The sequence below is a fragment of the Sminthopsis crassicaudata genome, chromosome 6, assembly GCF_048593235.1.
Source record: "Sminthopsis crassicaudata isolate SCR6 chromosome 6, ASM4859323v1, whole genome shotgun sequence".
In the NCBI taxonomy this organism is placed as follows: Eukaryota; Metazoa; Chordata; class Mammalia; order Dasyuromorphia; family Dasyuridae; genus Sminthopsis; species Sminthopsis crassicaudata.
Genome location: NC_133622.1, coordinates 77,523,755 through 77,550,172, shown reverse-complemented (window position 1 = coordinate 77,550,172; position 26,418 = coordinate 77,523,755). Strand labels below are relative to the sequence as shown.

Below are 26,418 nucleotides of genomic sequence, written 5' to 3'. Positions count from 1 at the left end.
GTTGTTATTTAGTGTTCTCATGATAGTCAATAACATTCTTGAAAAATGTTTTAATATTTGGATTTAATATTCAGTGAGCCTTAGCTATTAAGATGTTTTATTCTGAAATAAGCCAAACCATATTATAGTAGTTTTCCAATAATTATCTTTGCTTTTTTAAAATTGTAGTTTCAAAATTGTATTAAAATGCAAAATCCCAAATAAAAATGTGTGTATGCATGCGTGTGTGTGTGTGTGTGTGTGTGTGTGTATGCTTACATAAGTATAGGAATCTTTTATAGGAAATAGTATATGGAATTTAAGAAAAAGTAAATTATCACAGATTTATAAATATTTTCTGCTTCTTTTTTTAAACCATAGAATTCAATGAAATGCCCTCTGAAGAAGTTAAAAAATCAAAAGCTATTGAAATGATATTCACTCTGTATCCTCCGGAAGGTGCCCATGTGAGTCATTTTTGGGGCCTAAAATCAACTTGGACAAGACCCATAGTAAATGGAGAAGAAGCATATAAGTATATAGGTGAGTCATTGTCCTTTATCATCTCTTTCTCTCTCTCTCTTTTTCTCTTTCTCTCTCTCTCTCTCTCTCTCTCTCTCTCTCTCTCTCTCTCTCTCTCTCTCTCTCTATATATATATATATATATATATATATATATATGATTAAAAATCATTATATATATATTTAATGGGGTTTTTTGTCTTTTAAATTCCTAAGAAATGTAGTTATTACACAATAGCTTTTAACTTGGGGATCACTGATTTGAGAGCTGAGTATGGAATCAGAAATAATAAATAATCACTTAATTCCTTTCAACTTCAGTTTTCCTTATTTATAAGAGATAATAATAGCAGGTATCTCATATGGTTGTGAGAAACAAATTGCATGCTTATTTGGGTGTATGTATATAAACATATAAATATATATGTGCATGCATGTATATATGTTTATATAGAATTTAGTATACTTTGAAGCACTATTTAAATAATGGTTTTTGTTATTAGTAATAATAATAATCTTATAAGCCTATGAGAAATAATTTATTTAGAAATTAAAATTTGCAAGTATAATAGAAGAATATGTACTAGAGACAGCTAAGTGTCACCGTGGATAGAGTTGAAGACAGAAGACTTGAATTCAAATAGCTTTGTATATTCAGAATATTAGTGTTGGTTTTCACATTGAGTTAATTTACATGAGAGAGCTTAATTAACCCTAATGGAGATATGATCTAGTGGAATGCTTGTATACATAAGTATGGAAATTATTAAATATATAGTGTAAAATGATATAAGTAAAAAACACACTCTCTGCAATGGAAGGAACTTTAGTAGTAATATGGTGCACCAGTGGCCCACTCAAGGAAGAAATCTTCTCTTCTTCCACAATAAAAGGCTGCAATCTCTCCTCCACATTGCTGCCAAAGCATTTTTCTTAATGAGTATGTGGTCTGATCTTGTTAATTTCCACTTCAATCAACTCCAGTGGCTCCCTATTTCTCTGGAATCAAATATAAACTGCTTTTTGGTATTTCAAGCTTTTTACAACCAGGTCTGCCTTCTTACATATTATTCTTTTTTGCTCTATCTAAAATTAATCTGTACTGGTCTATATACAATATATCCGTTCTATGACTTGATATTGGCTATTATTGATACCTGGAATCTTTACTTATTTCTCATAGAATGCATGACTGCCTTCAAAACTCAATACCAATGTTCCCTTCTGCAGAAAGCCTTTCTCCATCCCCATACCTTCTAAAGCCTCCCTTTTAAACTTACCTCTGATGAATCTTGATATGTCTTTTATAAACTGATTTCTAGTCCTATTGCAATGTAAGATCAGTGAGATCAGGGACTATTCTTACTTTTTATTTATATCTTTGGGTGATTAGCACAATGCATAGCATAGTTGATACCTAATAAATACCTGATTTCTTAAATTAGTTATGAGGTCCATATATCATAAGATAGCCCATGTCATTGTTGGTACATTATTATAAAATGTTTCATGTTTTAAAAAAAAATGTCATTTTTAGATTGAGTTGAAGTTGTTAAGTTTTAATTGTTTCCTTTTGTCTTTTAAAGATCAATTTTTTAAAAATATTCTCTTTTAAAAAATTTCAAGTTCCAAATTGTGTTCTTTTTTCATCTCCTCCCACTCATCTAGAAGGCAAACAATACGATATCCATTTTATATATAAAGTCATGCAAAACATATGTCCATATTACCCATGTGACAAAAAATGCAAGAAAAATAAATTTTTTAAAAAGCATGTTTCAGTCTACATTCAGACTTTGTTAGTTCTCTCTCTCTGGAGGTAGACAACATCTTTCATCATGAGACTTTTGGAATTATGTTTGATCATTGTATTGATCAGAATGGGCTAAGTCTTTCATGGTTGATTATTATGAAATCTGTTTATCTAACTGGCATTAGTTCTTCTCTCTCATTAAAAAAGCTTAAATCTAATCCTCCTTCTGAGCAATAATTTGTCAAATTTTTTGTAACTTTTCTGGCAGGAGCATCAGAGACTTGGATTCTAGTTTGTTCTGTACCCATTACCTATTTATATGACCTTGAACAAGTCACCTCCCTTGAAAATAGTAATAATGTTATCCAATCTATCAGAAGGCTCATTTGTAACCTTGGGTTCGTATCCTTTTTTTTTTTCTTCTCCCAAATAGTTTTCTTTTGACACTGTTGTTGTGGAATCTGAAAAGGATCTGTTGGGCTCATTTCCAATTCTCAATGTCCAGGATGCATAGGTGTATAACTTTAGAAGTTGAAAAGATCTTGGCGGTCACCACGGAAAAAAAATTGAGGCCTAGAAAAATTACATGCTTTATCCATAGTCATATACAAAATAAACAAACTCCTTTGTGCTATCGCCATAAATCATTTTAAGAGATGAAATGCCAAAACAGAACAACCACCAAAAAAAAAAGACAAAGGAAATGTTCACAAGTCAGGAGATTAAAATCCTTAATAAAAATCCTCAATTATATGACAGTTTAGGTCAGCAAGGCAATTTCCTTACAGCTACCTTGTGAAGTAGATGGTATAAGTATTATTAATCTCATTTTATATATCAGGAAATTAAGGATCTTGCTCAGAATCACATGATTTGCAATCAATTGATAGAGGATTCAAACCTAAGTAGGTTTCCTGACTATGTTCTATGATATGTTGGCCCTTAGCTCTTTAGAATTGATGAAATGACCAAGTTAGTAAAACTTATTTAGACAATTAGCTTTTAAGCATGCATTCACTTTAAGTTTCAAAAGCAAGGTGTTAGACATGCTATTTCAAAGGTTAATAGAGTCATTCTTTAATATCACAGTTTGGGTATGTATTTGCCATGTGGTGCTCAACATTCCTTGGATCTTATGAAAAGACCACAATTACCTGGCCCAAGGTAGGATTCAGAATTCAATTTAATAAGCATCAAGTACCTACTATGCGCAAAACACTACTTGTACTTGTATTAAATACCTACTATGTGCTGGGGATTCAAAATGAAACAAAACAAAAGAGACTCTTCCTCTCCTCATGAAACATAATACACTTTACCTAAAAGATATAGCATTTAGCCAAACATATATAGTATATTTTGAGTAGTATCAATAATTAAGAAATCAAGGCAAGCTGAAAGGAGGAATCTAGCATCCTATAGTTTCTAAGAGGCTGAGGTTAGAGATATAATGCAGAAGTACAAGACAGTCTTTACAAAAGTCTGGGTAGTTGTGGGGATGAAGAGAGGTAGAATGTTGAGTTCAGATAAGAGGTCAGTTTGGCTGAAAAATACAAGATGCAAGGGAGGGGATTATATGAAAACATATTATGCTTCTGCCTTCAAAAAGCCCAAAAATTTATCTGAAAAGGTGATTAAAAGGCTAGTTAGTCACTCAGTGGTATGATATAGTCTAGCCTTAGTGCATTAGAAATTCTAGAGAGTAAGTGGTCACTTTGGGCTGAATGCAATAGGGAAGACCTTGTGGCTGAGGATGGGGAAATAAGGAAATAAAGACATTAGTACATATATGTGATTTAGGTAAGTAGAAGAGAGATGGCTAAGTTTTTCTTGAGGGAAAAATAGCATGAAAAAATTCAAGCTGCCAATAAGCATTGAGACAAATGATTATTAATAACTAATGATTTGGGGAGATGTAGAATTCCCTGCTTTTTCTAAAGTCCTGATTTCAAAAATTCACTCTCTTGAAGGATTTTACTGATGAGATTGGCTGTTATTTGGCAACCAATTAGTTTGGGTGGGGATACATTTTTTGAATAGATTGACCAAGGCTGGGATAATTTAGAAGTAAATGATATAATCAAAGTTCATTTGAATAGGTTCAGTCCCTCTTTGTCATTAATTGTCAGCCATTCAGCCATTCAGAATTGATTTCCACTTTTGGGAATACTCCTCTTCCAGGGGACATATATAAACTGAAACTTGCTGACATGTTTATCTGGAGAGAGACAATCAAATGACTCTGTTTTTATTAAAATATTGGCATTATTAAAAAATGATTGAATTATCCCTAAAATATGTTTCTCAAACTTCTTAAATGCACCAGCATTTTTAAAGTACTTGCTTTGTGTCTAGTGCTACACTAATCACTGGAGTTACTAATAAAAGACAAACTCTCCAACTTTAATCCCATAAAAATATCATGTGTTTTATTAATTTAATCTGAGTTAAGATTTTATTAAAAAGTAGTGAAAAATAAGGTTGTGTAATTAGGGTTGGGTGAAATAATGAAGAGTATTGACAGCCAAACAGAGGAATTTGGATTCAGTGCTGGAGGGATGGCTTATCTGTTTTTTAGATCCTTGACTAGACATTTTTTTTTTCCCCCCAATAGGAAAGTCTTTGCCCTAGGGCTTCAAACTTCAGAATACCTGTCAGAACTCTTCTCCAAGTTAACTAATGCTCAATTTTGGGTTCTTTAATTTTGTTTTGCTTTTCACCTAAACTTCCTGTTTATTGAGACTTGTGTTGATCAAAGACCTCTCTTTAGCTAGTTTAAGATTAGAAAATCTATGTAGCTCCCTATTTTAATTTCTTATAGCCAAACTACTTAGACTTAAACTTTATCTATGTAGGGATTATTTTTCTGGCAAACTGCCAAAACCTTAGTTTTGTTCCCAGTTTCCTAATGCCAAAGTTCTTCCTCCCCTCCCCTCCTCATTCCCATACAAATGAGTGCCAATGGGAATAGTCCTAGAGCAAAACCAAAGTGAGGAGACGATATCATTATTTTCCCACCTCCTCATTCCTACCTTTATTATTTATATATATGTATATATACATACATATATATAATTTATATATTATATTTTCATATAAAATATATATTATGTAATTTAATATAAATGTAATAAAGGTAGGAATACATATATATACATACGCATATATATACATATGCATATATATGTACATATATATATATATATATATATATATATATATATATATATGAACATTTTTTTTTTTGTCTTTTTATTTCCAGCACCTAGAAAAATGACTTCCTGGTTAAATCAGCATTTGTAGAATTGAATTTAGTAGAAATTCTAGAGTAGAATACTTTCTCTTTAATTAAAGGTATCTCCCCTCCAATGAAATGGATTGAAATATAAATGAAGTTATTATTTCATATATGAGGGTGTAAATTTTCTTTCAAAATCCACTTTTGAAATTTTGGCTCTAATGGGACAAATGATTAAAACAAAACAAAAAAAAAGGGTTCTGTCTTGATTAGGTCAGGTAGAGAGCTCTGAGGTGAAGACAGATATAGGACAGCAGTTGGTATGGGGAGTATAGGCATGTGACATTATGTTGAAGAAGTGAAGTTCTATGTCTGGTTGGTTGAGTCTGCCATCTTTTTGAGCTGCAGTTGTTATTAAACTGACTGACAAGGGAGATGTAGCAGTTCCCTTGAAAAGAGATTAATCAATTGAAAGAACTTTCTGTGGCTCAGGGACTCTTGCATCTACAAACATTTTAGGGAAGATAGCCCTGGAAATTTATTATGTGTCCTGTCATTAATACTCAGAACTTGCAGGAGGTGGACCTTCCCATGTATTGATTTTATACCCACAGATTCAGAGATGTATTACCAGCAAGAAATTGGGGAGTAATTGAAATGAAGCTTCTAGCTCTTCTCTAAAAAACATGGTAGAGTTTTGGCAGGTGTTAATGCGTGTATTAGTCTATATGCTTGGGTGACTCCTATAAATTGCATCCTACAATATATTTGTAACTTGTAAAATGGTGCCATGATATAGGTTAAAATGGAATAATAATTTTAAAATTTTAGCTTTAAGTTCAAAATAATCTTTCAAAGAATATATGATCTTTTTTGCTGATAGTCAAGGTATTGGTGATGGTTACTGAATGAATAGGATTGTCCTTTACCCTTAAATACCTTCTGTTTCATATTTTCCATATTCCACTTTTCCTATGATTAGTAAATGAATTTAGACATATTTTAATTATGTGTTCATATTTTACTTAGGGTACCTGTTTTACCCTAGAAAGTTATTGGAAATTTCTTTCTTTGGTCCAAATATCTATGCAATAAATCTCAACCTATGTTACATAAATGTCTGATATAATGGGAATATTATTTTAAAGTTATTAAATATTTGATGGTAGACAACATGTCATAGTAGATAGAGAACTAATCTTGGTATCAAACCCTGCCTCTTACATGTATTGACAGGGTAATCCTGGGAAGTCACTTAATTTCTCAAATTAAGGGTAGACATTGATTTAAATTGATGGGAGGAGTTTTCTTTTGGGAAATTTCCATTAGCAATGAATTCATAGGTAGAATAACAAAGATCTAGTTTCAAGTCTTTGACAAAAGCTAGGAGGCTGTGGAAAAGTCATTTAACCTCTCACTTCCCTTGACAACTGTTTATGACAAAGTTGTGGACTGAGGTCCTGATCTGCATTAGTGGAGGAAGTTTTCAAAATAGAAATTCCCCAAAGTGAGAAAACCTGAAATCTTGACCACATGAGTGCATATGTGTGTGCATGCATGTATGCATGTACATGTATATTACTAATTCCATTTTCTGAAAATCACGTGTGTATATATGCAAATATAAATACAGATATATTTGTTTTGTATATGCATGTATGTATATGTATGTATTATATTATATGCAAACATGTATAAGCATCTATATATACTATGCACCTTGTTACCAAGTTTGTTTAGTAAGACATGGTCAGCATTTTACTTATGTTTAGCTTCTGAGACAAAATTTAAGAATAGCCTAGAGTTCTTTTTCCTGCCCTGTTTATATACAGCCATCTTGGTTTTGGGTGATTGAGTTTCTGTCCCTTGATGTGCTCTCCGGAATTTGTCCCTGGTCTGATTCATTCAGTTTGCAAATGAGCATTGATCACACTTGTCAAGATTAAGTTGAGCTTGATTCTGTTCACTTAGATGCTCTGTAGAATTAATTATTCTCAAATGAAAATGGGAACACATGTATTAGATATAAAGTAGTAATTTCATTTGGGAGGGCCAGAGTTTATTTTGCCTGGTCTTGGGTATGTTCTCACTTTCCTAAGCTTACTAATTCCTGTTATATTGCATCTCCTTGTCATTCACCACAAACATGAGCTTGAGCTCAGACCCCACTCCAGACTCAAGATTCAAAAATAGACTCCAGACTTTATCCCTGATCATCCTCGTGGTGACTCTCCTGTTAAGATCAAGGCCCATCCAGAGATCCTCCAGAAAGCTAACCCGGGCATTGAATTTTTCCTTTCTACTATGTATTTGAATAACTCCAAAATACATGAATACCTGTAGACCCTGATGCCATTCATTTGCCAAACTTAACATTCTGAAATATTGAAAGATTGAAAAAGGAAAGTCACCAAAATAGCTGTCCCATAGTATTGACAGCAGTAAAGCGTCAGCTTATAGCAAGTGAATAGGCTAAAACCTATTAAAAGCAGACACGGAATTCAAAAGGATTCCACTTTTAAGTGTGTGGAGCAAGTAAGTGTAAACAACCCATTGGTCCTTGTGAGAATCATAGTAAAATACTAGAACAGGAGAGAATTGTTGAGATCACTTATATGATCCATCATTTTACAGGGAGAACAAGTGACTTACTCAGGTTATATAGCCAGGACACCGTGTAATGAGCTAACATTTTGATGTTCACATTTACAATCCTATCTCATCTTAAATCAGTTACATTATTTTCACTTTATATTCTTTTTAAGAAAACAGGACAAATGATGTTTATTACTGCAGTGCCTTTGGGAGGAAGAAAGGACATATGTGTAATTTACAAAAACTGTAAACTTTTAATTGATGAAGGATGTAGATGACATAGATTAGTCTTTGCACATTCATTCTGAAGAGGTCTTCCATCATCATTGCTTGGGGGACTGGTCCTAGAGAGAGTAGCACAACAGAAAACAACCTAGATTGATTCTTTATTGGTACTGAAAGTAATGTGGACTGAATAATTCCCATGAGAAGTAACAGTTAATATCTACCAAAAGGTTATACTTTTTCCCATGGAAATCAGATATACAATTATTTTATGTTGTGTTGTTTTGTGGTACGTGTGTGTGTGTGTTGTGTGTGTATGTGTGTGTGTCTCTAGTGTTTTGTTTTTGTTTTTGTTTTTTTTAAGAAAATACTTCCACTTTTGGAGAAAGAAAAGACAAAATGATCTATAATAGATTTTAGCATAATAATAAACTGTATTCAGAACTGAATAAACTTTGGAGATCATCTAATTCGGCTCCTTTATTTTTTAGATTAGGAAATTGAGGCCCAGGGAGGTTATGACTTGTCTGAGGTTACACATGACAAATGGCAGATTTGGGATGTAAAACCAAAGTCTTTTGACTACAATTCTAGTGCCATTTCCCTCTGTACCTTCCAATGAAACTTATCTCCAAAAAAAGATCAAAGTAAAAATAACTATTTTTGAGAATAAAGCCAAATTATATAAAAAATATTTGTTTACTGGGATAACTTTCTTCCCATATGGAAAATTCTTGAGGGCAGGACCTTGAGCTCTGTGTCTCAAAGGACCAATTGCCTCCTCCCTGTCTAGTTTCATTCCTTGTCCTTTTTTCAATCCTAGTCTTAATTTTTTTTTCTCCAGTTTAAATATCCCTTGCTGTGATTTTGACTATAAGTTTACTCCAGGAATGGTGAAAATTAAATAAAGTAAAGCATGTCATAGTCTTTCATTTGGGAGGGACAGTGGGAATTGTAGACTTAAAAGTAGCCTCACACTTGTGTAATGTCTCACATTTTTTCAGATTAGACCTCGATCTCCCAGATATCTCCCAGATGAGATCTTTCTCTTCTCTTGGGATACCTCCCTAACTTCCTCCTTGAACAACTCTTAGCTAAATTCTTCATCTTTAAAAACTGCAACAGTAAAAGAGAAAGTGTTATGTTTGTGTGTAACCTACATTTTTTACTGAATACTTTTGAGATAAAATTTAATTTATATGGAAGAGCATCCCCATACCCCTAAGCAAGAATGAAGTATTAACTCTAGCTCAGTAATGAGGTGAAAATGTTGTCAAAATATTCTAGAATTTGGGTAATTGTTTGTCTTTTGTACTACTTGACTGTCAAACAACATGGAAAAAATTTGATAATTGTAGGAAGTTGATAAGGCTTTCAAAGAAAAGTATGTCATTATGTTAATCAGGTTTGAATATAGCATGCCAACATTTTGTTTTGATTATATAATTCTAGAATAATTTTTGCCTATTAGATATGCTTACCTGGAGGGCATACCATATTTGTACATCTCTAAAATTAATATTAGTTTAAATAAGTATGTGGATTGAGTACTGAAATTCCTTTGGTGAGAGTTGCTTTTCTTTTCAAATTTCTTTAAACATTTTGAGATGGGAGACATGCTGTAAGGCAAATGACATGTTAGTATTACAGAGGAGAATGCCAAGCTCATACTGGTCCACATTTAACATTTAATTCAACAAGCATTTATTAACATGGCAGAACCTTGAGATATGAAGAGAAAAACTTGCTTTTGCCTTGACTTGACCTTAAGCAAAATATTCAACTTTATTGAACCTCAGTTTCCTCATCGGTAAAATAGGGATAATAATATATACAGTATCTATCCCCTCACAGTGTTGTTTTGAATTCACAGTATATAATATGTGTTAAATATTATCTAAATATCCTTTTTATTAATCTTTATGACTCTGAGAAAATCTCATGGTTTTTCTTTCCCTCATTTTCTTTCTGGTAGAATTAAATGCTAAGTTTCTCTATAGCTCTGAAATTCTGTAGTGTTCCAGTTTGAGGATAGACGTAAGAGTTTAGTGACCATTAGTCCTAGTCAGAAGATAGATTGATAAAGGTATGCTTTATTATAGCCTCCTGGAAAGAATGTATTCATTGCTATTGAAACATTAGTAAACATTTATTAAGTCTTTACCATGTTCCAGGCATTGTGCTAAGAAATGGGGTTGTAAAGAAAAGCAAAAGATAGTCCCTGTGTTAATGAACCCACAATCTAATGGGGGAAGAGAACATGAAAATAATTATTTACAAAAACTAAACACAAACAGGATAAATTGGACATGAACAGCAAAGAGGAAGGAATCATTCAAGGCTTCTTACAGAAGGTGAGATTTTAACTGGACTCAAAGGAAGTCAAAGATACCAGCAGGCAGTGTTAAGGAGAAAGGTAGCCAGGACAAATGTCCAGAGTCTGGAAATGGAATGTTTTGTTCAGAAACAGCTAGGAGGCCAGTGACACTGCATTATAGGGGGTGGGAACAGGAGGAAGTAAAGTCTAAGAAGCCTGAACTTAGTATTCCATTTCTTGCCTATTCATCTTTGTATGAGCTATATCTCTTATGCCTAAAACACATTTCCTTCTTTCTGATATTTCTTTTCTCTACCTTCCTTTGAGACTGATTCAAGTGCTTCCTGTTATAGGCAGCCTTTCTTGCTCTCCTGAATTTAATGCTCTCTGGATCCTTAGATTATCTTGTATTTATTGTCTGTTGACACCTTATACACTCCAGTAGGATGTGATCTCCTGGAAGTCAGAAACAATTTCATTTTTTCATTATGTCACTAATGCTAGTTGCATACTATAGGCACTCAATGAATATTGGTTCAAATAAATCATGTTACAATCTATAAACTCATGTTAATGAATGTGATTATGTTGTGTCCATTGATGTGACCTATAAAACAAAAGACAAAGCAAGAGTCCATTCCACATTGCGAAAATGTCCAAGTTCTTTCTTTGGATTATAGTCACTTCTGAAGAGTTTGTTGTTTTGATTTTTTTTCTAACATTTGTAGCTGGCTTAAGTTTTTTCAAATTGAATCAACAAACATTTATCAAGTGCCTGCATGTGTGAGCATTCTATCAAATGCTGTAGGCATGGCTTTCAAAATAGAAAACAGAATTCCCAAAAGAAAATTATAATCTAGTTGGAAAATTTAAACTTGTGAAAATCTCATTAGCAAGAACAAAATCAAGTAATATTCTAAAACAATAATAAAAGAAATGATAGAAGAATCTGAGCCTGGTGTCATATTAAGTATGCTGTTTGAATAACAGCCTAAGAACAGGGAGGTTATCACTAGTAGGCTAGTCACTTGGTGATGGATCCTTTGGACATAGCTTCCCAGGAGAGAAAAATGCAAAAGGTCCCTCAGGTTCAAGGTATACGTGATTAATTACCCAAATGAATTCCACAGATAAACATTGTTGTGTGAAGTTAGAAGACCAAAGTCTGGAGTAGTCAAGGAAGGCTTGAAATATATGTCATTCAAGAGCAACATTATCTGAATACCATTCCTGAATGATCATCTCCTGACTATTATATTAAAAGCTTTTTTTCTAAATATCTAGAGACATATTTTTTTTTATCATACTCTAATCTGTCTTGAACAGGATATCAGAAATTAAAAGAAGACATCATGTCAAATCTTTAAAAAAAAATCACTTTTGAAAGGGCTAAATGTAAAGCATTATAGTTGGATTGGATTCAAAAAAACAATTTAATAAGTACAAGGTGAAGAAAACATGAGAAGAGAATGAAAAACAACCACAACAACTTAAATCTGGGGTTTTAATGAAGCATAAGCTTCTTGAATCTGGATTCCCTTTAATTTTGTCTTTATTTCTAATACAAGACCTCAGGAGTGGTATTTTTTTCATTCATTCAGTCATGTCTGACTCTTCATGGCAAAGATATTGGAATGCTTTGCAAATTCCTTCCTTCTCCAGCTCATTTTACAGATGAGGAAACTGAGGCAAATCGAGTAAAGTGATTTGCCCAGTCACACAGCTAGTAAGTGTCTGAGGGCAGACTTGAATTCAGCAAGATTGGTCTTTCTGACTCCAGGCTTAGCACTCTATCCGTTGCACCACCTCATATTTAATAAATGTTGATCTGAATTGGCTTCAAGATGAACACAACTCAATGATACGATATAGGGGCCAAAAATTACTAATGTGATCTCGGAGTTCCACAGAGAGTCAGAGTCTGACGGAGTACTTGCTCCTTTATGAGTATTACATGTTGGGACAGTCTTAGATGAGTTAGGACTTGTTCAGAACAAGATGATCAAAGGGGTTAGAGCTTTAAAGACTATGTATGCCATGTGCAGAATATAAGATCCTTGAGGGCAGAAACTATCTTTTGTGACTGTATTACAGCCCCTGGCACAATGTCTGACATATATTAGAATAAATGTTTCATTTTGAAGAACTGGGAATATTGAATTTAGGAAAAAGAAAGCATGGGAAGGTCTTGACAGCCATCCTTAAGCTTTTGAAGGGTCATAATATGGAAGAAGGGTTAGGTGTGTCCTCCTTGGTCCATGAGAGCAAAATTTGGAATAATGAGCAGATATTGAAAAAAAAATCAGATTTAGGCCTAATGTTTTCTCCCTATAAATTAGAGTTATAACAAAGTGAAATTCATTATCTCAGGAAGTAAAGAGTGTTCCCTTTCACTATAATTGAGATAAAGGTTAGGGTTTCCCCAGCATTTTCCATACATTATTTCATTCTATCCTTACAACAGTACTATGAAATAACACTTCAGATATTATTATCCCTGTTTTACATAGGAATCTAAAATCAAGTGACTTTTCTATGGTCACCTGTGTAGTCCTTGTCAGAGGCAGGATTTGAAAACCTTGCCCAATTCCAAGTTCCACCTGCTTTCTGTGTTGCTACTTTACTCATTTTTCAAGTAAATATTGTTAAAGAAGTTTGGTCCTTTCCAACTCAGACTAAAATGGGTTCCATTATCCATTCTTCCTTTATATTACTGATGGTAGAAATAGGCTAGGGTAGGATACCATCCCTACTGACATAGTCATGTCCAGTCATGTGATTCTTTGAATTTTTCCTATATTTGATCACAATAATTGATATTTATCTAATGCTTTAAATTTGCAAAGAGCTTTTCTCACAACCCCATAAAGCTGTAAAGCTGGAGACAGTATGTCTGCTAGAATTTAAACTCCTTAAGAGCAAGAGTGATTTTTTTTTTTTTTGTATCTCTAGAATCTAGCAGCATATCTGGCTAATAATAGAAGCTTAAAAATGTATGTTGATTAATTGCTTACTTAAAGATTAATAATAATAATAATAATTACACAAAATAATAAGAGCAGACCTTTAAATATAATAGCTTAATATTTATAAAGGACTTTACAATTAAAAAAAATTTAACTTCAAAACATGGTAGACACTATCATAATCCCCATTTTATAGGGAAGAAACTGAGATAGAGAGATTAAGTGGTTTACCCAAGTTTTCACAGAGCTAGTAAGTGTCTGAATCCAAATTTGAATTCAGGTTTTTATAACTCTAGGTCTAATGCTTGACTCCCTGTGACAATGAGTTGCCCCATGTTGTCACATTAGTTCTGGTCCACAAAGATCATAATTCCTTTACTATGTGTTGCCTTTAAGGACGCATCACAATTCCAGGATTGATTGAGGTGCTAGTATAAGCCAATGCAGAAAGCTGATGTCTACCTTTCCAGTGACTTGAAACAGAGATGCCATTTTTCTTTCTGAATATGAAAAATATGGATGACATATTTGAAATCTAACATCATCTTGGACTTCCGGTTGTGTGTGAAAAAAAGGTAGTCTAACACTCATTTTTTTTTAGGGTACCACAATTAAGCTCTAGGTCCCCATGGCATAAGTGAAAAGCATGAACTGGAAAGAAGACCTAAGCTTTCTCCTCCCATCATTGATGGTAGTTGAATCCGTAAGCAGTCTAGATAATGCATATATTCAAGGTTATCCTTCACTACGTGCATTTATAAATAGTTTGATCATGCAGCATGAAATCAGTTGAATAGAATCCTTGTTTAATTTAGAAAATAGAAAATTTTAGGTGAAAACAAAGTTAGAAGGGAAGATGAAAAATGGACTGGATTGAGAGACAGAAGGACCTAGTTTGAATTCTTGAATTTTCCATATCTTCCTTGTATGAACATGAATTTTACCTGTTTAGGACTCAGTTTCTCTGTCAAAAAATGATTGTCGACTTAACTGACTTTTCCAGATTCTTTCAGATATAAATCTGTCATCCTATTATTAAACATGAAAATCAAAATCATTTTAAGAAAAAATATCACAAAAAGAAATATGCATAGTGTAGTTTTCATAACAAAAGTTATTTGAATGGATTCTGTTTTGAAATGTATTTATTTTTAATGGGAGGTTGAGCAGGATACTTTCTTTGAGTGCTTAGGAATGGAGAGTTGTTTGAATTGATTTAGAAACCTTGATGTTTATAGAGTTCTGTATTTTGACCCATTCTATTTTTATTTATATACAATATATTTTTATATATTTTTTTCAAATTAGCAAAAAACTTGGCCTTTCTTCCTCTCTCCAAATTCCTCCCCAATTGAGAATTAAAAAAAAAATCAGAAAGTATTTTTTTAAGTTTTATTTTTATTTGACTTTTCAATTAGGATTAAACCAAAATAAATTTTTTTAAAAAGAATATGAAATTGTAAAACTTCCAATCCCACATTTTAAGAATTCAGTGTGAATAATGAAAATATGTATTAACATTAAGGATAAAGACCAGGCAACATAGTGAAGAGCCAACCTTGAGTGCAAATCTGACCGTCCATAATCTCACAATTCAGACACCTAGCTTCTTAAAGTGTGGGTCACAACACTCATCTTCTGAGTACAAAGCCAGATTCAGATAGACTCTGGGCAAGTCCATTTTCTCATTTATAAAATGAGCTGGAGAAGGAAGTGGCTAACCACTCCAGCATCTCTGCCAAGAAAAACCCAAATGAGTCATGATGAGCAGGACATGACTGAATAACACATGAAACAAGTTATCAGCAGATGGAAATATGAATTAGTAGAGGAAGTTCCAGCACTGGGAGTTTCTCACCTTGTGTAATTTTAAATCCTTTGAGAATTTGCACATTAATGTTAGTAAATTCAAATCAATAAGGAATGTATGTTTCCTTTGTGGAGAACACTGTGTTTGGTACTAGTGGATACACCATTTAGTGAAATTGGGCCTTTCTTCATTGAATTTATAATTCAGGAAATGGCCATTAATCTAGAACTGCGATAAATATTAGAGGTCATTTAGTTCAGTTATTTCATTTTATAAATGAGGAAACAGATGGCCACCAAAGTTAAATGACCTGTCCAAAAACATACCGGTAGGGGATTCAAACTCAGATCCTGTGGTCCCATTAGAACACTTTCTGTGATACTTTGTTACCTTGATGGATGAATAAGTCCTGATTTGCTGATATTTTTGTATTTATTTTATGTAAGATTAAAGGAATGTTATCATGATAATATAAGAAATCACACTGTATAGGGGGATTTTGACTCAGCTGCTTATTACCCTTTTAGCTTTAATCAAGTTATTTGGAAACTTCTTCATCTCTAAAAGGAGGTGGTTCAGTTAGATGGACTTTAATGGACTTTCCAGTTTTATTCATGTAACATTGGGCAAGTTACCCATCTCTCTGGTTTTCATTTTTCTCATCTCTAAAGTGAGTAGGTTGAACTTGATGATTTTTGAGATCCCTTCCAAACCTAATTTTTTTTTGTGATTCTTTGATCCACTAAGTAGAATACAGGTCATAACCTCTTAATTTTATAATTAAAAAAATTTAGGATGAAGAATACAATCCATATGGGAAATTCTCAAATACATTAAAAATAATCATGAAATATAAATGTGTAGAGAAATTTTTTTTAGCATGAGAAACATAACCAACAAATTGAATGAAACAATAATCATCTAATTAATTAGAATTTAAACTTAACTTCCCAAGTCTCAAGGCTATTCCTAAAAGGACTTGATTAAAATAAGTCTTCTTACAGAATTGTAACTAGAAACTGAGTGCTTGAGGAAAAATAGTATGTACCCTCAAATGAACTCTTAAAGGCAACTTGAGTTAGTTGTTTGAGAAAATTCAAGGGGAGTGATCTTGGATTTCTAGTAATAAGACCTTATGAGAGTTAGAACTTAGTCCATCACTAGGAAAGCTGTCACTAGGGAAGGAGCAGGGTGAGCCCAGGCAAAGGGAGAATTTACTTGGTGTCTGTCAATCAGAAGTGAGAGAATACATTCTTTTAATTAATTTGTTGTTGTTGTTGTTCAGTGATGTCATCCTTCAATACCCCATTTGGGTTTTCTGGAGTGTTTGATTATTTCCTTCTTCAGCTCACTTTACAGATGAGAAAATTGAGGCAAACAGGGTTAAGGGACTTACACAGGGTCATGCTGATAGTAAGTGTCTGAGGATGGATTTGAACTTAGGAAGATGAGTCTCTCTGACTCCAGGTTCTGCTGCTCTACTATGGTGATAATGAATACTTGCTAACTAGTTTCAAAGTGCAGTTATTTCCACCCTCTGACAAGAGTGAAAATAATGTCATCTACCTTTATTCTTTGATGCTCTGGGGCAAAGTTTTAGTTAGCTAGCCTGTTACAGCTCTGCTTTCCAACATGGTAAAAACTAGAAGCCTTTTTTGAAATGAGATGCCATTTCCCCCAAATGAGAGAGACATGTCATTGTTCTTCTGTACTATACTTTCTCCCTATTTATTGAAAGGAAAAGTTGGAATACATCATGAGTCACAGAATAAAATATTCTGAAGAAATGAATATCTTTTTCCTAAGATACTTTTAAGTATCAATTTGAACAAATAGATACAGATATAGATATGAATACATCTATCTATATCTACCTATCTAATGGAGGAGACAATGCCGAATGATTGAAAGCTTTGATGACTGAGATTTTATTGGGAACTCAGATCTTTAAAAAGCCAGACTAAATTCTGAGTACTCACTGATTTCCATCTTCAGCTCCCCCCTTGGCAAAGTTTTAATTACAAGAGAGAAATTGATAGAGTAGGGCAGGACTTTTATGATGAGAGAGAAAATAAAAAAGAATGTTTTCTGAGGCATTCATCATGTTCAAAATGTGCATAGCTTAAATCCTTGGAAGTCAGTGAGAATTTGCATTCATACTTTAACTAGAAATGTTTTTATAACATGCCTAGGGGAAAATTCTTTGTTATGGCTTCACTGAACACTCATTAATTTTCTAACAGAAAAGGTAAGTTGATAGAAATTTTGCACCTTATCTGCAAATGTATGAAATGTTTAGGCATCTCAGGTGCACGATTCTTACATGTCAACATTTTTTGCTGGATTTAATGAAAATGCTTACTTAATGGGAGGGTATAAGGTAAAAAGTACAAACATCAAATATTCTGGCTGCTTAATGAAGAATTTTTTTTTTTTTTTTTTAATGACTGTATTGTTCCTACTTGCTGAGGGCTGAGTCTGGGACTATTCTATGTAATGAATGAAGACCTTGGCAGAAAACTTGGGAAGGTCATGTGGCATCTAGATTTTTCCTGATCAGGAAAAGATCAGAGGAATCTGATTAGTTATACTGTGTCAGAACAGATTGTCAGGTAAAGATGGGGGCCAAGTTTGGTGGCCTGAGGGAGAGGTAGAGCCCTTATCAGAAGCAGATAAACTAACAAAAAACACCCTTCAAAGACTGAGCTAAAACACATGACTTGTTGAGATAGTAATTCTGAATTCCATATAGAATTTGCCACAATTAGTTTTTTTTTTTTTTTTTTACTAGTGTGTGTTTTCATGTGAATTAGTCATTATCCAATGCCTTCTATTGTCTTTAGATGATTTCCATGACCAAATTTCTCTCTAAAGAAATGTCTATGTCATGTTGGACATAAATGCTTTTCCTTAAAAAATTATGTGCTATACAATGTATGTATACACACCTACAAGCTTGTGCATACACGTGTGACATATACATGCACACACATATGCATGTGTATGTCTTATCTATATATTTAATTATTATTTAATAATTTAATGATTATTTAATTTTAATATGAAAATCCCTAATAAAAGTTGAGACAGCTGGTAGAAAGAGAAAAGTTTTTTGGGAGCTAGTATACCAAAGACACCTGAGTAATTAAAAAGGGAAAATGGGAAAAAAATGAGAGAATGCCATGAGAAAATTGCAATAACATTTAATACTGAGGCAAATTTTTGACATTGTGATGATCAATGGGATAAAACTAGAAGAAAATTTTTGTTTTTATTATTCAGTTATTTTTCAGTCATGTTTGAATCTTTGTAAACCCAATTGGATTTTCTTGGCAAAAATAACTGGAGTGGTTTCCATTTCCTTCTTCAGCTCATTTTTTAGATGAGGAAACTAAGGCAAAAAGGCTGAAGTGACTTATCCAGAATCACACAATAAGTGTCTAAAGCTTAATTTGAAGTTATGTAGATGAGTCTTCCTGACTTCAGTTCCAGAATTCTATCCACTACACTGCTACTGAAAGGCAAATATCAATAGTGGAAGGCTACATCAATCAGTGATCAATTCATGGGGACTTTTATCATTTGGAGGATTAGCAATAGGGATTCTAATTTATTTCAGGTGATACCCTAAAAAGTTAATTATTGATACAGGGAATATCTAAGAGAAATGCTAATGGATCCTTGATTTTTGGATATGGGGAAAGTTTAATAGTCATGAATTCTAGCCATTGCAGTGGTCATTGTATGGTATCTGCATAAGAATGAAGACAGTAACTCTTGCTCCATTTTCAAGGTTCCCTAGCTTTTTAAAAAGTTCCTGAATTTTCCTGTTCTCCTTTTGAAAAATATTGTTCTTTTGTGTTTTTCCCCTTTGTAACATGGTATTGATGGTAAGAATAATTATGCATAATTAGCCAGTATGACAAGTGAAAGGACTTTCAACTCCACATCCATGGTTCTCTTTTTCTTTGGTGTGAATATTCTTTAAGAAAAAGACTGATCATTACAATTAGTTGGTGCATGGCTTGATTATTAGTTGTAGTCTTCTTGTTTACCTTACTGTGAAAGTTCATAATATAGATCTTTCTATGAGATTTTCTGAATTTGTCATATTTTTGTTGTTGTTATTGTTGTGTTGTGTCCAATTCTCTATGACACCATTTGGGATCTTGGCAAAGATATTGGAGTGGTTTGCCATTTCCTTCTTCAGCTCATTTTATAGATGAGGAATTGAGGCAAACAGGATTAAGTGACTTGTCCAAAGTCACATAATTAGGAAATGGCTAAAGCCAAATTTGAACTCAAAAAGATGAGTCTTCCTGTGCTCTATCCTAGTACTCTACACTCTGGGCCACCTATCTATCTTCCATCATTTTTTTCAATTCCACAATTTTTTCAACCATTCCAGAAACAATTGATAGTCATTTTGATTCCCAATTTCTGTACCACATAAAAGTGTTGCTATATGTGTTTGATATATGTGGGTGCTTTATTTCTGATATTCTTTTTGGTGTATTTTACCAATAGTGAGATCTCTAGTTCAAAGAGTTGAAAGATTTTTCTCAAGGAATTCTGGATTGTTTTCCAGAGTGGTTGAATCTATTCACAACTCTAGAAACTGTATCATTTCTATCATTGGTCTCCTTGGTTCCATTCTTTTCCTTCATTTCTAAGATAATAGATCTATGGAGATTTGTTATGAATATAATGGAATAAAAGCCTAGAAAGCCTCTAGGCATCCAGGTTGCATAACAGAGTCCTAGATTTGGAGTGAAGAGAATATCATCATCATCATCATCATCATCATCATCAAAATCAAGATAAATAGCATTTAATCACTTATAATTATGGTCTTATTTTTGTCTCATAACAACTATGGGAGATAGGTGTTTTTTTTTATCTCCAATTTACAGATGAGGAAACTGAGGCAGACAGATTAAATGACTTTCCCTCAATCACCAAGTTAGTATCTATTGTAAATGTCTGTTATATGGGTTTGATTTCTAATCTTCCTCACTGTAGGTCTAGGCTCACCTAGTTGCCTCTTAAAGGCAAGCAAATGGTGTAGTAGATAGAGTACTGGACCTAGAGGAAGGAAATTTCATCTTTCTGAGTTCAAATATAGACTCAGACACTTCCTAGCCATGTGATCTTGGGTAAGTCACTTAACCTTGTTTGCCTCAGTTTCCTCATTTGTAAAATGATCTGGAGAAAGGAGGTGGCAAACCATTCTAGTATCTTTGCAAAATGGGGTCACAAAATCATACAGGATTAAAACGACTCAACAGCAATGGTTGTCTCTTGAGTTCTTAGCCTTCTTCATTTACTAGTAGTGTGATAATCCTATCCAAGTCACTTAATCTCCCTCAGCCTCAGTTTCCTCATTTATATAATCAGGATTATAGGTGAGGATAATAGTGGTACCTTCATTATAGTTGTTGTGAAGAGAAAATAGGATTTTTAAAATTTTAAGTAATGTTATTTTACCATTACTTTTCATCTCATTAGGAGACTCAAGTAAGCACTAGAAACCTGAATTGACTCCTGAATTAGTAGCTGACTCTCTTCCTCTCAACTTTTTCCTCTATTCAGAATGTAGCTCATTGCTTTTTCTAGTACAATGGAAAAGTTAATTACTGACTTCTGAAGCTGCCAGGCTGGGTGCAAAGCTTGGGAGCCAAACTGGCTGTTTAATGACAGGTAATTCTTCACCTCTTCCTCATAATCAAAACATATATAAATATACAAGCATATTTTTAACAGTCAGACAGCAGAATTTTCGCCATAGGAAGTAAAGCCCAATTAAGAAGAAACAAACCATATAGTAGATTTTTAATGGATAAACTAAAACCTAATTGCCTTAAAAAAAGTAAATAGCATTTGAAAAACCCTTTGTTGATTACAAAAATCACAACTGAAGAATTTACTGTAATTTAAATTCACAATGATATGGATATTTATAATTTTGACTGCACATTAAGATACTCTCTTCCTATTGGCTATCCTGTGGATCTTTGGGCTGTATATAGAACACCATATCCATGGCAACAGGGAGTTCAACTCTTAGCTTTTCAACACATACTAAGATAATTACTTCATTTTTTTCCTTTACTTTGTTACTTTCATAATTTAAAACCACAATAATGCCCCATGGGTAAGGAATTTTCTGTCATTTAATAATAATTACAAAACTACTTTATGATAATATTTCTCTAAGGAGCTAAAAGTGCTCTTCATGCATTTATTCTCTTGTCTATGCAGTAGTTTGCCTTTTAATGAAACAAAACAAGCAAGGAAAGAAGAAAAAAAGAAAGGAAAGAAGAAAGAATGAAGAGGAGAGGGGAAAGGAAAGGAAAGGGGAAAGGAAAAAAGGAAAAGGGGAAAAGGAAAAATAGGAAAAGAAAGAGGATGAACTTATTTACCCAGGGATATTTTGTTGTTATGTTGAGATAGATACTAAATTTCTAGACTTTTGCTCCAAGTATTAGTCAAATGTTTCCTTAAAGGGCAGTTTCATTACTTTTTAGCCCTCAGTTCATTCCCCCCCCCCCCCCCCCCCCCCCGGACTCATGATTTAATTATTTGGAGTATTTCCTCTACCAACCAGACCATAACCCATGTATGCTCTTAGTAGATAAGTCTTTGTGATTTGTTGTCCAAAAGAAGAAGAAAGTCATCACCTTATGGCCATTTTTTATTTATAAGTCTGCATTTAGGTAGGACGATTTTTAGACAGTAGAAATAAGTGAATTGGTCATAGAAGCTTTTATTGCTAGAACTTGTGTTCCCAAAGCATACTAGGGTAAGGGCTCTTAACTTGGGGTCTGTGAATTTTTTTTTTATATTTTTTTAAAAAAGATTTTGATTACTATATAAGGTATCTCCAAAGTCATAGTGCAGTTTTAAGCTGCTAAAGCTTAAAAATGTATTATGACTTTTGGAATACCCTGAAAGTCATTATAATTGGTTTTCTTTATAATTCTACATATTTTATTTATGTATTTAAGAACCTTACTCTGAGAAGAGGTCTTCATCTAGATTGTCAAAATTGGTCCATTACATGGAAAAAAATTAAAAATCTCTGGCTTAGGAGAGCCCAGGGTCATCCGCATACCACTGTGAAATGGTGTACATTTATATCATTAAAACATCTTGTAATTCCTTTTTTATCTTGAATTATCTTATGTTAAAGAATCTTGCATCTGACTAACATAGGTTTAGCTACTTTAATAGTTTTATGCCAAAAGTTCTTAGGAAATAAGTTATCATTCAATTGCATCTAGTTCTTCTTGATTCTATGGACCATATTGTACATAGAGCTTTCTTGGCAAAGATACTAGAATGGTGTGCCATTTCTTTCTCCAGTGGACTAGGGCAAAAAAAGATTGAATCACTTGTCTAAGATCACACAGCTAAAAAGTGACTGACGGTGCATTTGAACTCATGTCTTCCTTACTCCAGACTCAGTACTCTATCCACTGAGTCATCAACATGTCTCATGAAATTTGCATTTTCCTTGTGCTGCTATCAAGCTCTCTTGGCACTGGATTTGAAAGCCCGGGGTTTTCCCTTAAAGAAGCAATGATTTGGAGATTAAAAACAAAAAAAAAAAAACAAAAAAAAAAAACATTTGTTAATCTTTCTGGCAGGGACTAATTTAAGTTGTCTAGAACAGAGGGCTCAAACACTGATTTTGGCAATACTTTTGAGTGGCCCAAGCCATATTAAAATGTAATTGAGAAATACTTAATATTTAATATTAATATAAGTAACAGTAATATAAGGGATCCTTATATACAGGAATAGTGGTCCTATGTCTACTTGAGTTTGATGGCACTGGTTTAGAGAATCCAAAATATTTAATTAATATAGAACTGTCTTTTAGGGAGGTTGATTTTAAAATCTAATCATTTTCTAATCATTTCCTTCCTTCTCCTCTTCCTCTTCCACCTCTCTCTTCCTTCCTTCCTTCCTTCCTTCCTTCCTTCCTTCCTTCCTTCCTTCCTTCCTTCCTTCCTTCCTTCCTTCCTTCCTTCCTTCCTTCCTTCCTTCCTTCCTTCCTTCCTTCCTCCCTCCCTCCCTTCCTCCCTCCCTTCCTTTCCTCCCTTCCTCCCTCCCTTCTTTCCTTCCTCCCTTTCTCCTTCCCTCCCTTCCTTCTTTTTTCCTCCTTTTCTTTCTTTCTTTCCCTTCATTCCTTTTCTATTCTTTAATTTCTTTCTCTTTCCTATTTATTTTTCTTCTTTTTTTATCTTCTTCTCCCTCTTTTTTTTTTTTTTTTAAACTTTTTCTTGCTCTGCTCTTTCCCCTTCATTTTCTTCCCTCCACTGATGAGTCTCACAATTCCTTTGCACATTACTGGTGAATGATTTCATCACTTCCTACAGATAAAACGCGATCACATGATGACCAGATGATTTCCTTAAATGATGAATTTCAAATCTCTCTAGTTTAGGTCTTTAAAGACAGTTCATTCTTTGACCGACAGCTGAAACCTCTATAGTTTGCTAAAACATATGCTCCTAAGGTATGGTCTTTTAGATCCCAGGCTGGCTTCCATGCCTTTTGTAGCACCAAAAAAAAAAAAACTTTTTTAGTGGAGGAGGTCATATTTTGAATGATTTAGTAGATAAAGCACAAGATTTAGAGCCCTTGAGACCTGGGTTCAAATCCAACCTCAGTTTCTATAGATCTCCTAAGTTCTCTGTATCTCTCAGTTTGTTCAGCTATGAAATGAAGGGGTTGGAGTAGATGAATTCCAGTTCTTTCAAACTCTAAAGCTATGATTTTTTGATAGAAGGAACTATGAAAAAGAAATACACTGAAATATTTAAAAAAATGATTTTTTCAGCATAGACAATAACAGCTAATAGGTAGTGGTCAAGTAAATAAGGAAACTCCAGTGTGGAAGAACACATGGAACTATAATAATAACATTTTCATAAGACTTTAAGTTTTGCAAGGCGCATTGTACAAATGTGCCATTTGATCCTCACAACCACCTTACATGCTACATGCTATTATGCTCCATTTTATTGCTATTGTCATCATTGTTGAGTTCTACATCACGCTTTGTGACTCTGTGGACCATAGCATGTCAATACTGTCCGTGGGGTTTTCTTGGCAAAGATTCTCCAGTGGATTAAGGCTAACAAAGGTTAAATAGGTCACACACTTAGTAAGGGTATTAATCAGGATTTGAATTCAAGTTTACCTGACTCCTAGTTTAGTTTTCTCTTTACTGTACCACATATCTGACTTTACTATTTAATTCACTGATACTGAGTATTAGTTTTATGTTTTTATTTTTAAATCTACTTAACCTATAAATGGGGATGCTAATCACAGGTGTAAGGGGGTGATTTAGGAAAAGGCAAGAAGAGACATTCTGAAATATTAAATAATATTATTATACTGTATAAGATAACAAAGATTTGACAGATGTCCTTTACTTTTCACTCCAGAATTTAGCTTTCTATTATTTAGTCAAACTTCAGTGGAAATGATGATATTTGACAGACTATTTTAGTCATTTCAGTCTCTAGACATGGCTAAGTCACGGTAGCCTTCGAGGCTCAGAATTGTAGTTAAAATTTTAGGTCTAAGTAAAGAAAGGCAGCCACAAGCAGAGCAGACGTCTGACCAACCTCTGACACATGCCGGCTTTGTGCCTTTAAACAGATTATTTAACATTTTGGAGAACTCTCTGAAGTTCTTTGTTCCTGAGGGGGCACTGAACTATGCTGGCTACGGTTCCTTCCTGGGAGTTCCCTTTGCCAATAAAATCATGTCTCTCAAAAATACATACACAAAATGGCAACAGCAGCAACAACTACAAACACAATATTGAGGTTTTATTCTCAGTTTTCTCAGCTAGGTCTTTTTTTTTTTTTAAATAAGACTAAGCCAAAACTCTCAAAGGAATGGATTTTGAGAGTTCCTGCTCTCCCTAATTCCTTGCAACTACACTCTACAATATCTTGCCTTCTAATACTTCTTAGCTATTACTTATAGAAGAAAGAAGGAATTCAAACACATTTCACAAAACTCAAACTTGGGTTTATTAATACCTCCCAAGGACAGGTCTGGCTCCCAGATAGACTGACTCAGCTTTGTTCAGATATGCTTGAACGTGCCATAGAATCCACACTATTGCCTCCTGTGCACAACTTCGTTTTCCCCAGGATTCCTGCCAAGAGGATCACAGGGGGTCACAGATTTCCTGGTATATGCCATTTCTGGAGTACAGAGATGGATACCTGGGTTGTCAGAATTCACTGGATCAATTCCAGGGTCTCAGAAGCTATTCTTGTGCTAAGAGGATGGCTCTGGAGGTGCAGCTTAAGACCATTCTGGGACTTCATCCACCAGGGTATCCTAAAAGATCCCAGACCAGTAGCCTAGGCTAAAGAGCTGTGAATATGAGATATGCAAAAAGGCTGATATTAGTCCAACTCACTCACATTCATGCCAGGCTATGAAACAGTCTCCCCTCTGGGCCAGAAATGTCACACAGCAGAACGGCAGATTGGCACTAATGTTGGCAATCCCAGGGAAGCACACTGAGTCACAAGATGTGGCCAACAGTCCAGCAATTATCATCCTGGCATCAGACAAAATAAAAATCATTGGACTGCTTTGATTCTAATTCTTTAGTGCCAATCTGACATAAAAATTATGGAAAGTACTTTCTACCTATTCTTTATTTTTCTTGCATAATATTGTATCTGTTTATGTGTACATTGTTTTTCTGATTAGAATGTAACTGACTTATAGGCAAGGACTATTTTTGCTTTTTCTTTGTATTCTTAGTGCCTGATACATACTAAGTACTTAGTGAATACTTATCTTTGTTGAAAAGGACCTATGAAAACGATTCTTTCTTTCTTTCTTTCTTTCTTTCTTTCTTTCTTTCTTTCTTTCTTTCTTTCTTTCTTTCTTTTTTTTAAATCAAATTTCTTCTTGATGTTAATTAGGAATTTTTGGGTGACCTATTGAGTCACAAACAGGAAGATA

General features: G+C 33.8%; 1 protein-coding gene across 5 annotated transcripts in view; it reads left to right on the top strand.

Moving 5' to 3' along the window:
- Positions 1-26,418, top strand: part of IQCM (IQ motif containing M) — a 491,365-nt gene that overhangs the window by 411,921 nt on the left and 53,026 nt on the right. For all 5 annotated transcript variants that reach the window (XM_074276433.1, XM_074276430.1, XM_074276434.1 and 2 more), the window contains one exon: positions 361-522. In XM_074276433.1, coding sequence (XP_074132534.1) covers positions 361-522 — 162 coding nt within the window. The remainder of the gene's footprint in view (positions 1-360; positions 523-26,418) is intronic.